The sequence below is a fragment of the Accipiter gentilis genome, chromosome 34 (genome assembly GCF_929443795.1).
Source record: "Accipiter gentilis chromosome 34, bAccGen1.1, whole genome shotgun sequence".
In the NCBI taxonomy this organism is placed as follows: domain Eukaryota; kingdom Metazoa; phylum Chordata; class Aves; order Accipitriformes; family Accipitridae; genus Astur; species Astur gentilis.
The window spans coordinates 16,543,053-16,557,985 of record NC_064913.1 but is presented as its reverse complement, the minus strand read 5'-3'; the positions used below and the strand labels follow the sequence as shown (position 1 = coordinate 16,557,985).

General features: G+C 48.2%; 1 protein-coding gene across 5 annotated transcripts; it reads left to right on the top strand.

Annotated features, from left to right (window-relative positions):
* Window positions 1-678: 678 nt before the first annotated feature.
* Window positions 679-14,931, top strand: GSG1 (germ cell associated 1). Of its 5 annotated transcripts, XM_049792115.1 has the most exons (7): window positions 679-1,091; window positions 1,178-1,283; window positions 6,626-7,013; window positions 9,474-9,521; window positions 12,288-12,440; window positions 12,560-12,671; window positions 13,750-14,931. In XM_049792115.1, the coding sequence occupies exons 3-7, from the start codon at window positions 6,626-6,628 to the stop codon at window positions 14,063-14,065; spliced, it is 1,017 nt and encodes a 338-aa protein (XP_049648072.1). In that variant the 5' UTR covers window positions 679-1,091; window positions 1,178-1,283; the 3' UTR covers window positions 14,066-14,931. The 5 variants fall into 5 exon arrangements, with proteins under 5 accessions (XP_049648072.1, XP_049648070.1, XP_049648074.1 ...); XM_049792113.1 differs by lacking the exons at window positions 679-1,091; window positions 1,178-1,283 and adding an exon at window positions 1,291-2,103; XM_049792117.1 differs by lacking the exons at window positions 679-1,091; window positions 1,178-1,283 and adding an exon at window positions 1,292-2,103 and having other exon boundaries at window positions 6,626-6,944.
* Window positions 14,932-14,933: the final 2 nt, after the last annotated feature.

Sequence of the window (14,933 nt, the reverse complement as noted above, 5' to 3'; positions counted from 1 at the left end):
CAGTAAAGTGACAGACTATGTACATTTCAAAGCATCTGGTCAGATCTTATGGAATTTCTTGGCTGCTACATGTTCAGTCAGAGAGAAAGAAAAAGTGGGGAGAGTCCATGATCACCTTGTGGTATTTCACTGGATGCCTCAGAAGAGCAGATGGGGATAGGGAGCAGTGGATAAGGTAAGCATTTACCTCCTTGGGGGTTGGTATGGACCCTTTCCTGGACTGGCTCCTCTTTAATGTCCTTTTAGATCTATATAAAAAGTTGTCTTTTTCTTGTCTGCTTACAGTTTATGGTTGGCTAAATTTCGTAAATAACATTTTTTTCTGTGTGCTCAGGTGAACACATCCTAGAGTTGCCAGCGTTTAAGTACTCTGTGAAAAGCAACCTCCTTTAAATAGTCATATGCTGCCTATCTAGAAATTGAGGCATCTAGAATCTCTAGTGAGTCCTCAAAGTCTGTGTTGCTGCATTTCATTTTTTTTCTTTCCACAACGGTTTTCCCTGGGTTTTTGAGTGGCTGATAACCATAAAGATTAGAAAAATATCCAGCCAAAACAGACTTGTTTTGGAAAAAAAAAAAAGAAAACAGAAAAAAAAAAGAAAAAAAAAAAAAAGTGGTGATGGGGAGGAAAGTAGTTAGGTGCAAACGGATGGCAAGCTTGTTTGTTCATCTTTAAGAAGCATTTACTTATTCCAATTCAATCTTTATTTCTGTTCTGCCACAGACTTGATGTCTAGCAATGTAAGCTGTTCATGTTTAAAAACAGAATTCACCTTTAAGTGTACTTAGACTAGGAAAACTATGCCTGGTGAGGTCACTTGCAGAGCAAGAGTTAATGCATCATGCAAACAGCTAAATAAAGGTTACAATCTGAGTGGAATTATTCAGAGCTCAGGGAGAAATCTGGCATTTGCAGTCTGTCACTGGGTTTGCGAAGTCTGGCTCCCTCAGTGTCACTGCCACCCGGAGCCATCCTGCTTTCTGTGTGGCAATAGGGGAGGGGACCCCAAGCGCTGGACGGTGTTCCTGTAAAAACAGCAAAACCAGGAGCGGTGGGAAGTGTCATGTGCAAGGAATGTGTGGAATGAGGGGTGAGTAGGAGCCCGTCTCCGTCCAGGTTTCACAGAGCCAGTTCTGGTGTAAATAGCTGCTCTTCTTCCTCTCTTTTCCTCTTCAGGACAGCTGAAGAGCCAAAGTCAGGACAGCAGATGATCCCTGCCACCCCCGGGGAGGATTGCTGCATGGGGGGCTACGAAGAGCCCTGTGCCTCTTGAGACCTGCCAGTTAAGTATTGCAGTTTCTGGGCCCTCGCTGGGAAGGGCTGCTCGCTTTTCTTTTCCACCAGCAGCCCTGGGAGTTGAGGGTGTCCCTTTGGGGCAGGATACACCCTAAGTACGTATGTGATACAGCCAGAGTAAAAAAATGCATCACTTGTAAACGCCCGGGCTTTTTTAGAGTTGGCAATCTCCACAGAGGTGTTGTGCTAAGACTGTGTTTTGCATTTCGTTTCCTTGTTTTGTTTCTATAAGCCAAGCGCTTGGCTGATTGCGCAGGAAATCAACTGCTATGGGCATTCACTTCAATGGGCGAACTTGAAACGAGTCACCAGGGACCGGCTGCTGCTGAGTTCAAAGAGAAAGAGACATCCAAAACCTCTAGCCAAGCCAAGTTATGGTGGGAAATATCAAAGAGGAGAAAACGCGAAGGCACAACAGGGTGAAAGACAGATACAGCTTGGTTTTCCTGTCCATAATTGGTCAGATTAAGGAGAGGCTGGAAGGGAGATTTAAAAAAAAAACACACCATAAAATTTTGCTGAGGGAAGTTTGTTGAACATCAGGAAATGTGCTCTAGTGTTTACGTTCTGTGAGCTGTGAGCAATAATCTGGGGATGGAAACACGTTGAGAAAGTTAATATGGTACTTGACAAAATATTGGAAAATATATTAAAAAGAATAGTTCTGTGCAGGGCAGAAGTTAGAGCAAATGCCCTACTAAGCTCCTCCATTCATTCCTGCTTTTTTCTTTCCTCAGTGATTTCAGAAGTCTCCCCAGGCTCAGATAACTCAAAGATAACTCACCCCCGCCATGTCCCCAGCTGAGGTAAAGAAGCTGCGTTCATAAAAATGGAAAAAGAGGAGGATAAAGGGGGGAAAAAACATAAAGGGAAGGAACAGAAGTCCCAGCACACGTGAGCAGCAGGGACTCCCAAAACAAAGGCTAGAGAAAGATTGCCATCTTCTGGAAGGATAAATATCTGCCATTATTCAGAATACTAAATCTGATATGCGTATATTTTTGAAACCATAGCATATTTCTGATGAATTTATTTTTAAATCTGAATTCTTATCCCTATAAATCTAATTCAGTCTCATTTCATCAACATATATGCTGTGATCCCAGCTTTAGAAACTGACATAGCATCCTGGATTTTAATGAGACTCTCAGCAAGCTTAAAATTAGGAACATGTTAACATTAAGGATTATCAGTAGAGAGATGGACTTTATCTATTCTTGAGCCTGAAACCCAGGCTTTTTTTTACTATTTAGAAGCCAAACTTAAGGTGCCCAGATGCAGAGAGACTGACCAATGAAAAAAAAATAAAGATTTCCACTCTCCTTTTAAGCAGCATCAGCTGCTGTTCTACCTACTTCAGTAAATTAAGTACATCTGTGTCCAACAGAACCTCGTTATTAATCAAAAAACCTGCAGACTGTGCACGGAGCACAGAAACATTTAGCATTGCTTTCAGTTAGCCCGTCTTAGAAATGATTATCTCTATTAGAGGAGTTTATGCAGTGACGGGGATTAAAATAGCCGCAGAGCTATGGACCATTCTGCTCAGGGCAGGAGGGGTCAGGAGCCCCTGGTAGCAGAGCCCACGTGCGGGACCACGAACCTGTCGGCTCCGTCTGCCGCCTGTGCTGTGCAGGGACTGTCACGGGCGGTGTGTCACCCAGAGCTGGTGTCACCCAGAGCTGGTGCCACCCGGAGCTGGTGTCACCCAGAGCTCATGTCACCCGGAGCTGGTGTCACCCAGAGCTCGTGTCACCCAGAGCTGGTGCCACCCAGAGCTGGTGTCACCCAGAGCTCGTGTCACCCGGAGCTGGTGTCACCCAGAGCTGATGCCACCCAGAGCTGGTGTCACCCAGAGCTCGTGTCACCCGGAGCTGGTGTCACCCAGAGCTGGTGTCACCCAGAGCTTGTGCCACCGGCCTCCCAGGCTCTGGGCTCTGGTGTTGGAACCGGGGGATGGACCACTGGTGTCCTCTGTCCCGGCAGAGCAGCAGGGCAGGCGTGCAGGGAATCTGCCTCCCTCCCTCCCAGTGGTGGTGGGAGCCTCACCCGCTTGGCACTGGGCGAGCCTCCGTGGGGAAGATGGGGTGCGCGCCTTTGGGATGCTCCTCTCCCTTGCGGTTTGATTCGATGTGGTGCTGCTCCATGCCCGCTAGTGACCGTTCGTTCTCCTGAGAGGTGATGCCATTCTTACTTCTCACTGTTCTGATACCAAACGAGGCGTATCAACACCCTCAGGTATTGTGGGAGCCTTTAAACTTTCAGGACAAGAGCTCAGAGGGAGCTTGGGGTGAGTGTGAATGTTCCTGTCTCTCCTTACCAGCTTCCCACATTCATCCAATGTGGAGCTGCTAGGAGCTGGGAAGTTCCAGGTGAACTCCGTGCCTTGGTGCCACTATGAGGGACACCGACAGTCTTCCCCACGCTCCCACCCTTTGAGTTTTGGACTTTTTTGACTCGTGACTGTTTCACGCACCTCTGCCACGGTGGTGATGCGCCCATGGGGAGAGCTGGATTGGCATCTCTTCAGGGTCTGAAATCCTCAGTCCTCACAGCAGATGCAGTCGCATAAACTTTCCCCATTTTTTCCTCCTCCCCTTTCTGCAGCTGGTATCCCAGGGCTGGGGCGCTTGTGGCCTTTGCCATTCTGCCGAGACACTGCACAGGGCAAGGGGTGACCTGATGCCAAGGGTGCTGGTAGTTTCTGAGCGAAGGTCACTCGTCCCCTGAAGCACTGGCCAGAGAGCCACCAGCTCGCTCCATACAAGCTCCCAAAGAGCCACCGCATGGAGACGGCTGGGATCTATCTGGTTTTTACAGAAACTTTCTACTCAGTCAATACAGGTCACCAGTCTGCGCTTAATCCCAGCCTGCAGCACGAATCACTTGCCGTATAATCTCCCAGAACAGCTGTGCTGTGATTGCATTGTGGATTACAAAATGACCATTTTCCACAAAACAGCTGCTGGCTGGAGGGATAGCATTTAATAATCACTTGCGGGGGGTGAGGGAGGAGGGGAGGAGACAAAGGAGAAAGGGGTTTTGAAGCAGTTGGGTTTCTTGGAGGATCTAGAGATGAGCAAACCAGCAGACAAAGCGTGAGTGCCATTTCTGTACTTCTCCTCCAAATTAACAGGACTTCAAGGACTTGCTGCCAAGGTAAATTCAACTCTTTCCTTTTGGGGTTATCTAGATACTGTGGTCAGTTATTGTCAGTAAGTGCTTGGCTTTTATGGAGGGAAACTTTTCTGACAATGTTCTCATGAAGGAGTAGTTCAGATTTGCTTCTCATTCCCTATGTCCTCTGCATCCTTGATCCAGTTCCTTCTTCTGACTCATTTGTTTCTTATATTTTTTCCCCTTTTTTGTTATCACTTGTTCTGAAATTATATGGCCTTTCAACTACTATCACAAATCAACTGGAGAGAATATTTTTCCCACTATCTAAGATTTAAATTAGAAAAATTATTTTTGTCAATATCATGAGTGGAAAGTTTGGTTTTTTTAAATAAAAGCATGAGCAAACTGAAACCTGATGACAGAAAATCTTATAATCAAGCATTGATGAAAATCTGAAAAACTTTGTGTACTGAAGGTTTCTATTTTCAGATGAAAAATCATGTTTTTGAGGAGAGCAATTTTATCTGTAATTTCCTTTTCAATCATAAGCCAAATTTTCCACTGAAAAAAACCTTCAGTGAGGAATTTGCCACCAACCTTTGCCAGAAACCTTCACATAATTAACTGTTCCTGCTAGGTAACTGCTCTGTGAAAATGGTGATATCCAACGTGCCTTCAGATCATGGAAGTCATTAGTTATGATATCCCTAAGATGTTACCATCTCCAGGGTGCAGCATCTCCATTGCTGAAAGAAAGAAATGCTCTGGTGAAGAGAAAAAAGAAGCCAGAGCATAAAACAATACAGGAATTTTTCTATTTTCTTGCCTTCGACGAGAGTGTTCTGGATCAGTTACTGTTTCCTCAGTGTGATGAGATGCTAATGAAGTCCTGCTTTCCAAGAGGAGCTTCAGCATCATCTTTATTGACCACATTTCCGAGCTTGCTGGTTAGCAGAACAAATGCTTCTAACTGCACCACTTTTAGCTATGGTGCAGTCACAAACAATGCAAAGCTCAGTCTCGTATCGTTTATTTATAGTAGTGTCCACAGTACGCTGGGCCTTTCTCACACGTTCAGCGTTGGGTGAGTCAACCGAAGTTATGTGAAGAGGACAGGCAGCAAGCACTGTCTGCACAAACTGAATCTATTCATGGGCAAATAGATTTTGAGAGTCATAAATAGGAAAAGGTGGGAGTATCTGGATGAAGTTGTGCCAAACATAGGGAGTGCCATGTGGGAAGAGGCATGCGTTGATGACATGAAAGTCGATGTGTGGGTAGATGACATCTAATCAATCCATGGAGTGATAAGTTGGGGTTCTCAGAAGTCAGTGCAAGGTTTTGTGGGAATCGTAAGATCTTAAGCTCCCCTCTGAGTGAGAAAGACCACAGGACCCTGGTACACAAACTGCTTTCTGAATTACTTTTTCCTGATGAGATGAAGCCGGGAAGAGTGTTTGTGGCAATGTTTGCTCTTAAAAAAACCCACCCTTTGGCACTTTATGTGAAAGCAGAGACACTGTCGTCCCACCACCCTACCAAATTTCTGGTGTGCAGAGCAGTGCTTGCTCAGGTGGGAGGTGCTGCTCTGGGATTTGAACTCAAGCTGCCAGCTCTGGATAGCTGGGTCTCCCTCCTGAGCAGGTCACTGCTTGATGTGTGACCTCCAGTGATCCGGGAACATTTTCCTGCCTTTCCCCACTGTGAAACCAATACACTCCCTACCTCCCTAGTTACAGTAATGAACTGCTTGAAGAAGTGTTTTGGGCCACTTGGCAGCAAGAATTCTCATTTCGTTGGACAGAGCATTCATCATGCCCCATCTAAAGGCAACACATGGTATTTGGAGAAGTTGGTTAACAGTTTTTGCCTACCATCTCTGCGATGGAGTGAATATGATGTCCCTTTCATTTTGCTCATGTGCTCACACACCCCGATGCACCCAGCCCCGCTGTGTCTGCCGGGCCACCCGCTCTTCCCCAGTACAGATATTCAGTGTACTTTGAAACGGTTGAAGCTGACCCATTGCTCCACCGCCCTGGCTTTCAGGAAATGGTTCTTCCAGGCTGGGTGAGCTGTTGGGATGTTTCGAGGAGGGCAGAGTGCTCGTATCCCCTCCCCATAGGTGCGCGCTGGGAAGAGCTGGGATTCGTGAGGCTGGGTGGGACAAGCGGCTGGTGTGACCGTCCCTCCGTTTGTGTGTTGTAGATGGAGCTGCTGAAGGGATTTCCATGGCGCCGTGCTTTCCTGGCTGTCATCCTGAACCTGATGGCTCTCAGCCTCTCCACCACCGCCTTGCTTGGCAGCTACTGGTGCACCGGGACCCAGAAAGTGCCCAAGCCTTTGTGTGGGAAAAGCAAAGCCACCAAGTGCATTGGTGTCCCCATGCCGCCTGATGCAGGTGCTGGCAATGTTTCATCCCAGGATGTGGTGCACTACAGCTGGGAGACCGGGGATGACCGCTTTGCCTTCAAATACTTCCACACGGGGATGTGGCTTTCCTGTGAAGAGAGCATGGAAGGGCCAGGTAGCGTCTTGCCCAGGCAGCCACAACTTCTTCCCTTGTATTTACTCCACGGGAGTTTGGAAATGAAAGGTGGGAGGCTGACAACCCTTGGGAGAAAAGCCTTTGTCATTTTCCCAGATGGCATCAGCCCTGTGCTGCTGTGGTCATTATATTTCTGTCCTTCACTGGAATGTTTACAGAGGGGGGCGAGGGAGAATGGCTGTCTCTGGTGTGCCCTTCGGTCTACAACAGGGGCTGTAAGTGCAAGTGGTGGTGGTGGCAGTGACTTTGTGATGGCATCATTCGTCCTGATGTGAACTGGAGTGAGCCTGCTTTCCCTTTCCCTGTATGTCCACTCCCAGTCACGGCTTACTTCATGCTCTCCAGGGCGCATTTGTGTCCCCTCAGACACCTAAGCAAGGTGATTTTATGCAGTGTTGTCAATTTATAGTTATCGATGTGAGGACTGCAATAGTTGGTGTTCTCCTTAGATCACCGAACTGAGAGGTTTTGTGAATTGAACAGGGACTGGGCTTTTCTTAAAAAGAAATTAAAGAGGGAAAGAGAAGTACTGCCTTACAGATACAGAGAAAACCTGGAGGGTCTGAACCCAGAGGAGCTAAAGTCAGGAGGCGAATTGATCTGAGGATTAGAGCTGCCGTGTTGTAATTTTTTCAGTTGTTTTTCTGATACTGTGGCAGGTTTCAGTTGTGACTTTTTGACCATGTGGGACTGGCACCGTAAAGCCTGGAGTGTGAGGGGCTGGTCGTGCAACCCGCACGAGACCCCTTTGGTGCGTCCCTTCCCCTTTGACTTGCTCCTGCCCAGCCCTGCTGAAGTCCTGCTGAAACCCGTGCCGCACCAGCACGGGTGGATGCTCTGCGGTGCACAGATGCTCTTCACGGCCTGGCACACACATCAAGGATCAGAACTGACCCGGAAGGTGGCCAACAGGGAGATTTGTATCTAAAGATAAAGTGATGAAAATCGCTTTCATCAGACCCATTCCCCTGAGCCCACTGCCCTCCCTTCAGCTCTCCCCGAGCACAAACCTCTCACCTTCTTTAACTAAGCCACCGTTCTAGTAGAGCATTTCTCATTTTCTTATCTGTTGCTGTCAGAGTTTGAAAATAAAGAACTGGTGAATAAAAGCAGACAGAAGGGGGGTGGGAGCAGGAGGGAATGTGCTTGAAACTCTCATGTCCTAACGAGGGGGCTGTTTCATTCCGAGATTTCCAGACATGCTGCGGAAGGAGATGTGTTTATTTGGGACTGCTTTGGGTTGGGGGTGTGTTTCCATGGTGCTTGTGGGAATGGGACTACGTCCCTTGACAGCTTTCTCTGAAAGACTTGACTGGCCACCGGGCAGCCCTGGAATAACCCCGATGCCTGAAGGAACGCAGAGAGCGAGTTACATCTGGATTGCAGCAGAGCATGGGGTAGAGCACACAGTCAGTCTCAGTCCCCTGCTTCCTGTAAATCGAGTACAACCCACCCACCGCCGTGGGTGTTTGAAGCAAGTGCATAGACAACGGCCACAAAAAAGGAGCTACTATGAGCAAAAGGAATTTGAGTTGAGCTGGAGAAAGGATTTCATTATTCAGGCTAATCTCAGGACCAGTTTAGATGAGCCGTTACTGAATAACCTCATTAAAGTTCTAGGTGAAGTAGCAAACTGCAAGTTAATGAGAACTGCAGATGGAACTAAATTGGGTAGTGTCCTGAGAGCTGTGGATGACAGAAGTAATACAGGAGATTGGGAGAGATTAGAACTGGGGATAGAAATTAAGAAAATGAGATTCTTACATGAAAAGCAGCAGGCTGATACTTCTGGGAGAAAATACTGTGCCAAGTAGAGGAGAGGACCCTCAAATGCAGTAATGCAGTATGCAGTAAGAAAGACTTACAGATAATAATGATGGACCCTCAGCTAAGACATAGTTTGCATCTGGCCAACATAAAAAGCCAAAGCAAGTATGAACACCATTTGTCCAAATAGCATGCCTAAAATGTGAGGGCAGAAGACTGTATTTCTGTGTGATTCTCTGCCACAGAAGAGGGACTCGCATCTCTGCCATGCAGCATTTCACTTGGGAAGATATTTTTTTTTTCTTCTTTCTTCTTTGGGAAGAAGTGCTAGAACTGCTCTGCTGAGACTGGGGTGAGTGGGAATTCACATCCTCAGCAGAAGTGGTGGGTCTGCAGTCTTATAAGCAACACCCTTAATAGGCCTGACCAACAGTAATGTTGTGAATGAATAGCAACAGATTTTTATATTCACTGGAGGCTTGTAAGATTTACAAATTGCTGAAGTTTTTTTGCTGGAAAGGCCACTTCTAGTTTTCCAGGCAGACTTTGCCTTCCCCTACCTTGCCCCAGTGAAGGTCTGGAAAGATGGTCGGAAAGAGAGCGGAGGTGAGAAGATCTGATGTGTAGACTCAGGGATGACTGGAGCTACGCAGTGAAAAGAGAGTGAGAGGAAGATATTTTCTTTTCCCTTATGTACCCTGCATTGTTTTGCAAACTAATACCTTTGGCTTTGTGTTTCAGAAGAGAAATGCCGTAGCTTTATTGAACTTTCACCACCAGCAGAGAGAGGTAAGAGCAAATCCCCATACCTCACTGTAGCTGCCCTGTGCACCTCCTTGGGATGGGGGACCTGCAATATTTTGCCTGTGTGAGGACAGCAGGGTGGGTCCCCAAAGAGCCAGGCGTGGAATCCTGGCCCCATGGTTGCTAAAGGAGCCAAGCTTTCCTCCCAGATATTTGCCTAAACCTCTGCCATCTGTGAGGTCAGTGCTGGAAACCTCAGACCCCCTCCCATATGAAGTGGGATTTGTCTCATCTAATAAGTTTCCCAGTCTGAGCTTGTCATCTTGCTGTAGTCAGCAGGAAGGGGATGGATGCCACCTGAGGGCAGTCACTCCCACATACCCTACGTGTTGACTCAGTGCCGCAGTTTTGGGGCCTGACTCTGGAAGCGAAATCACCTCTTACTTTGTGATAAGAGGGCATCTGAAAGTTACACTTTCACGGTGAAGTCCTTGTCTCATCAAACACGAAACTTCATTTGGGTTGGAGAGCTTACCCCTCCTGTCATTGTCACAGGTTTCAAATTATCCTGGGAAAACTTCAGTATACCTGGATGTATGTGTACCTATGCGATGGAGATTTTACTTACTGAAAGCTTTTCCTTTGGTGTGGGCTTGCTAACTATACCCTGAGGTGGAGGCTGGAGGCACGTCAATTCAGAGGATGTTCCTATGTGGAGGGAAAGGCCTGGGGTGCTGAGCCTGTGTCAGCGTTCAAGCCATGAGAGCAAGGGCTGGAACAAATGCTGGGGAATCATAACAGCCAGCAGGGAGATGTGTACTTCACATCTTCTTTTTCTGCCTTGTTTCCCCTACTTTAAAAACACTGGCAAAGACTGCTGACCTGCTTTTATAAAGCGATGCGCATTCCCAGGTGAGTGGTCCGGTGTGAGTGGCGTGCAGTGGCATCGCTCTGCGGATTAACCTGGGTCACTCTTGGCACAACAGCAGGGTAGAAAAACCTCCCCCTGCTTATTCTTTTGGGAAACAGTATTCACACAGTTCAAATACTGCTTGTGTTACAAGATCATTTTGAAGTCATGCAGATCTCCACTCTGTCATAAAATGAATCCCTTAACTGCATTTACTGAATGACTCTTGCATTTACCACAAAATGCTCACTTCACAGGGACTAGAAATGCATTTTTCTTGTTTCTCACCTTCTTGTGCTTCATTCCCTGCCCAGGCCTCTGGCTCTGTTGCTTCCAATGTCTTCCTTGTAGGCTGTTTTCCTAAGAAAGGAGGTTTATGCAACCAGATTACATGTCTTTGTAAATCTTTCTGTCTGTCCCCCCTCACACTCCTACTGCTTCTTGTCTAACTGCAGCCCAACATTGATAGAAAGGCCATGGTCTGTAAGGCATTGAGCTCCCACAAATTAATTGGAAGATCACTGTGAGCTTAAGCATGACACTCGTAGTGACACTGTGGTCTTATCAGCTCTATCACCCGCTTTTGCCCCTTCCTGCACATAGCATCATCTGCAGATGACCTCGGCCTCCAGCGCAGCTGCCATTATATGGTTGGGGCAGCACTGGAGACCGTGGTGTGACTGCTGGTTGCCGGCTGGGCTGGCTGAGCTGGGTGTGCGGAGAGCAGCTCCACGTTACGCGGGCAGCATTGCAAGACCAGATCGCACAGCACGTGTGGGGAGCCTGGACTCACAGGGATGATGCAGAGCCCTCTGTGCACGTGTGGTGCTTGCAGCCTCCAGGACACTTTTGGCAGTCTGACCTCTAATGAAGTAGTCTCCCTGATCGTGCTGCAGCAAGGAAGCCAGCTCCTTTAAGCAGGGAATGCAGCTCATCAGTTTCTTCTAAAGAGCTGGGTGACTCTGTGGCACTAATGACGTTGAGGCGTCAAGTCAGTGCCACATTAATGAGGGTTTTCTTCACACTCCTTTTCCCCAGTTGAATGTCTCCTCTAAGGCCATGAATAGCTGCTAACAGTAGTGTTCACAGTGCTGCTTCATTTGCCAGATTAATATTTCTTCCTCAGTGAATCCTGTGCTTTACCACAGCCCAGCATTACAGAGTGCCTTTTCTCTTTCTCGTCCAAGTCCTACTGCACAGTGAGCCCCACGCATGATCCCAGCATGAAAGTACCTGCACTCTGTGCAAGGAGCAGGGTGAGTGGTGAACATTATTGCCCTAGTTAGATATCCACCCCAAGGAATGTAGTTTCTTTTTCATTGGGGTTTCAGTGAGAAGTACAGGCTTGCAAGGGGCTTCCTGAATTCGAGAGGCCAGGTCCCAGCCACAGCTGTGAGTGCACCATACAATTCTTTACTTAACCAGTTGAGTACCAGGTTAAAAGTTGTTTGCTTCCATTGGTGTGATTCGAAACCTACTCTGAAGGTCACTACGCTAATGGGTAAGAACCTTCTAACGTCCAGCTTGGATGTGTTCGTGGCCAACCTATGACCACTAGGTCTTGTTCTAATACTCAACAGCTTTCCCCCATCTTTTTTCCCTTGGTTTCCTCCTTGCTGTTTATAAATAATGCTGGCTTCTTTACAGACAGCATTTTAGTTCCTCTCAGCTTTTCCCATGCCAGGCTAGCCAAGCCATCTTCTGTGACAGACTCTCGGTCTCTTTCAGCATCCTTTGAGCCCTTGTTTACAGCCTGGGGGGATTGCTTTTGGGAGTTTGTTGTTTTCCTTCTTTCCCTTCTTTCCAGAGGACATCCTTCCAGGGTTGGGTTGGGAAGGGGGAGTACTCTCCCTTGCACAAGCCATCCTGCATTGATGTGAGAAGTCTCTGGTTCCCGGCAGGAATCCTGTGGCTGTCGCTGGGATCAGAGATGCTGTACATCAGCTTGCTGCTCATCAGCTTCATCCTCCTGATGGTGGAAATGCTGCATACTGGCAATCCTGTCTGTGGGCTGAAGCTCAACGCCTTTGCTGCTGTCTCCTCGGTGCTGTCAGGTGTGTTACTGCGGGCTTGGAATCGCAGCAGCAGGAGAGCCTCCTCTCCCATGCAAGGCTGAACTATGCTGCTCTGGCTCCTGCTGTAACTCCTTCGCTTTTTTGTCTTTTGTGTCTAGGTCTCCTTGGGATGGTGGCACACATGATGTACACTCAAGTCTTCCAGGCGACGGTTAATCTGGGACCAGAGGACTGGCGACCGCACTCATGGGACTACGGCTGGGCATTCTAGTGCGTGAGCTCTGAAGTCATCTTCACCTCCCCAACCATTTGGGCTTCAGCCATGCTACACCCTGCCAAACCCCACCTCCTCCTTTCTTGGCCTTCTGTCTTTCCAAAGACAGGTGTACCATGGTTCTCCTACTGCTACTCCCCTGTCTTTGCCTCAGACCCTGCTTTAACAAACAGTTCCCGAGTTACTTAAATGAGTAGCTACCTAGGACTGGCAAAGAAATGGGGCCACACCTAAACACGCCTTCAACCCCGCTGACTAATCAGGTTTGCCCCTACACTGGTTTACCGTTTGGTCTCAGCCCTTCCCTGTGTGCAAAGGCCAGTGTCACGCTTGTGATGATGCTCTCAAACATGCCTTGTTTTTCTGCAGTTTAAATGAGTTCCATGCTGGTTTGGCATCTTCACTAACCAATGTCCAGAGGGCCTATTCCTGCAGCACCGAGCCTAGACACATGCTTAAAGATGTGTACACTGTAGCCAGGAAGAGCAGCTGCAAAAAGCAGGTGGCTCAGGGTTTCTTTCTCTAAAGGCTAAAGAAGCCAACTGCCATAGCTGACTTGAAAAACAGCGGGATGAACCTTGCAAGTGCCCATGGAAAGTGCAGGCTCAATTTGCAATGCTGTACTCACGATGACCACGTTGATTCTTAAGACTTAAACACTCCAGTGCCAGGTGCCAGCTGTGGACATCAAATGTCAGCACGGCCATCTGGCTATGCTCAAGCGGGCATGCCTTGTGCCAGGAAGACACCGAGCAGCCTGGCAACTTAGAGCTTGCTTTCAAGCTGTGCTGTCCTGCTCTGACCAGTTACAGACTTCCCTGCTGCCCTTTTATTTTCCCTGTATCCCCCCCTTCCCCATGACAGGGATAACCAGTATTTACCCCACCGATCTAAGAAGGACCTTGTGGTGGGATAAGCCCTAACTGTAAAGTTATGAGCCTTAGTCTTTCTAGTTCATGTCCATGCCCAGCAGCTTCTGCCTGGCAAATCAGGGTGCGTCACAGCGCATGCAGTTCAGCTCCTTACCTCACCTGGCTTCTCACAGCACGTGCTGTCCTTCTGTCTCTCCTGTAGCATGGCCTGGGCCTCCTTCACCTGCTGCATGGCCTCTGCCGTCACCACTCTCAACACCTACACCAAGACGGTGCTGGAGTTCAAAAGGAACCACATCAAGGGCTACGACGGGAGCTTCAAGGACCAGCCTCAGCACCACCAGTGCTTCCTACAGCAGCAAATAAGCAGCTACTATGAGCCCCATGACAAGCCCCTCCATTCAGTCTCTGAGGGAGTCGACTTCTACTCTGAGCTGCAGCAGAAGGTGCTACAGCGGGAACCAGAGCTGGAGCTGGATGAGGTCTTGGGACAGACGATCGGGGAGGATCGCTGTTAGGGATGAGCGCGCAGGGGCAGAGCAGTGGGGTTTGGGAGGCACGAGAGCTCTGAGCGGAACACCAGCACCACTGTTAGCAAGTTCTCGGGGAGCAACTCCTGCCTCCATGGTTTGGGGAGCGAGAAGAGAACAACCAGGGCAACAGCAGTGCCAACAGGAGCAGGGTGGGTCCTCCCTGATCACGGTTTGATGGTGTCCTCAGCCGGGACAGGGACTGGAGGGACATGTTGGTGCCAGCTGTCTCCAAGCACTTTCAGACAGAATCGAGGCAGATATCCTAATCCCAGCAGTATTGCGCCTGGGAACAGACAGTCATCCAGCTGGCAAATTGCAGTGCTGGGCCTCTTTGGGTGGCGTCACATTGGTGTTCCAGCAACCCCCCGGCTCAGTGCGACAGTGAAGGGCATCGGTGCTCTTATTGATTGGCCGTAATCCTCTCTGAACACCTTATTTATTCTTCATTTCCACGCCCAACCCCCTCTTCTCCCTGCCCCTAGATTAAAAGTGCTGCTGCAGTAGGCATGGGAGGTTGCTTTCAGACATCTCCCTCCTGCTCTTTCCTATCTGTAATGACACCCACATGCTCCCTTCTTGCTTTTACCCCCAAAATCTCTTTCCCATCCGTCTCCTTCTACTGTGCTTCTCCACAACCTTTAAGAATCCTTGGCTGGGCTTTTGCTTTTTTCTTTGTTTCTCTTCACCTTGTCCCCTTTTCTCCATTGTAAAAATATCACAGACAATCCCCAAACCAAGCAAACTCCTAATCTCTCAAAGGTGAAACACTGGTTCACATGACACATGATGCTGTACAGAGTATTTATTTGCTCCACTTCAGTTCACAGTTCAAATACATTTTCCCAACAATATA

Excerpts from the sequence above, each read along its gene's own strand:
- GSG1 (XM_049792113.1), top strand. Across the intron at positions 9,522-12,287 it reads TTCACCACCAGCAGAGAGAG|GAATCCTGTGGCTGTCGCTG; the intron begins GTAAGAGCAAAT and ends GGTTCCCGGCAG. Across the intron at positions 12,672-13,749 it reads GACTACGGCTGGGCATTCTA|CATGGCCTGGGCCTCCTTCA; the intron begins GTGCGTGAGCTC and ends TCTCTCCTGTAG.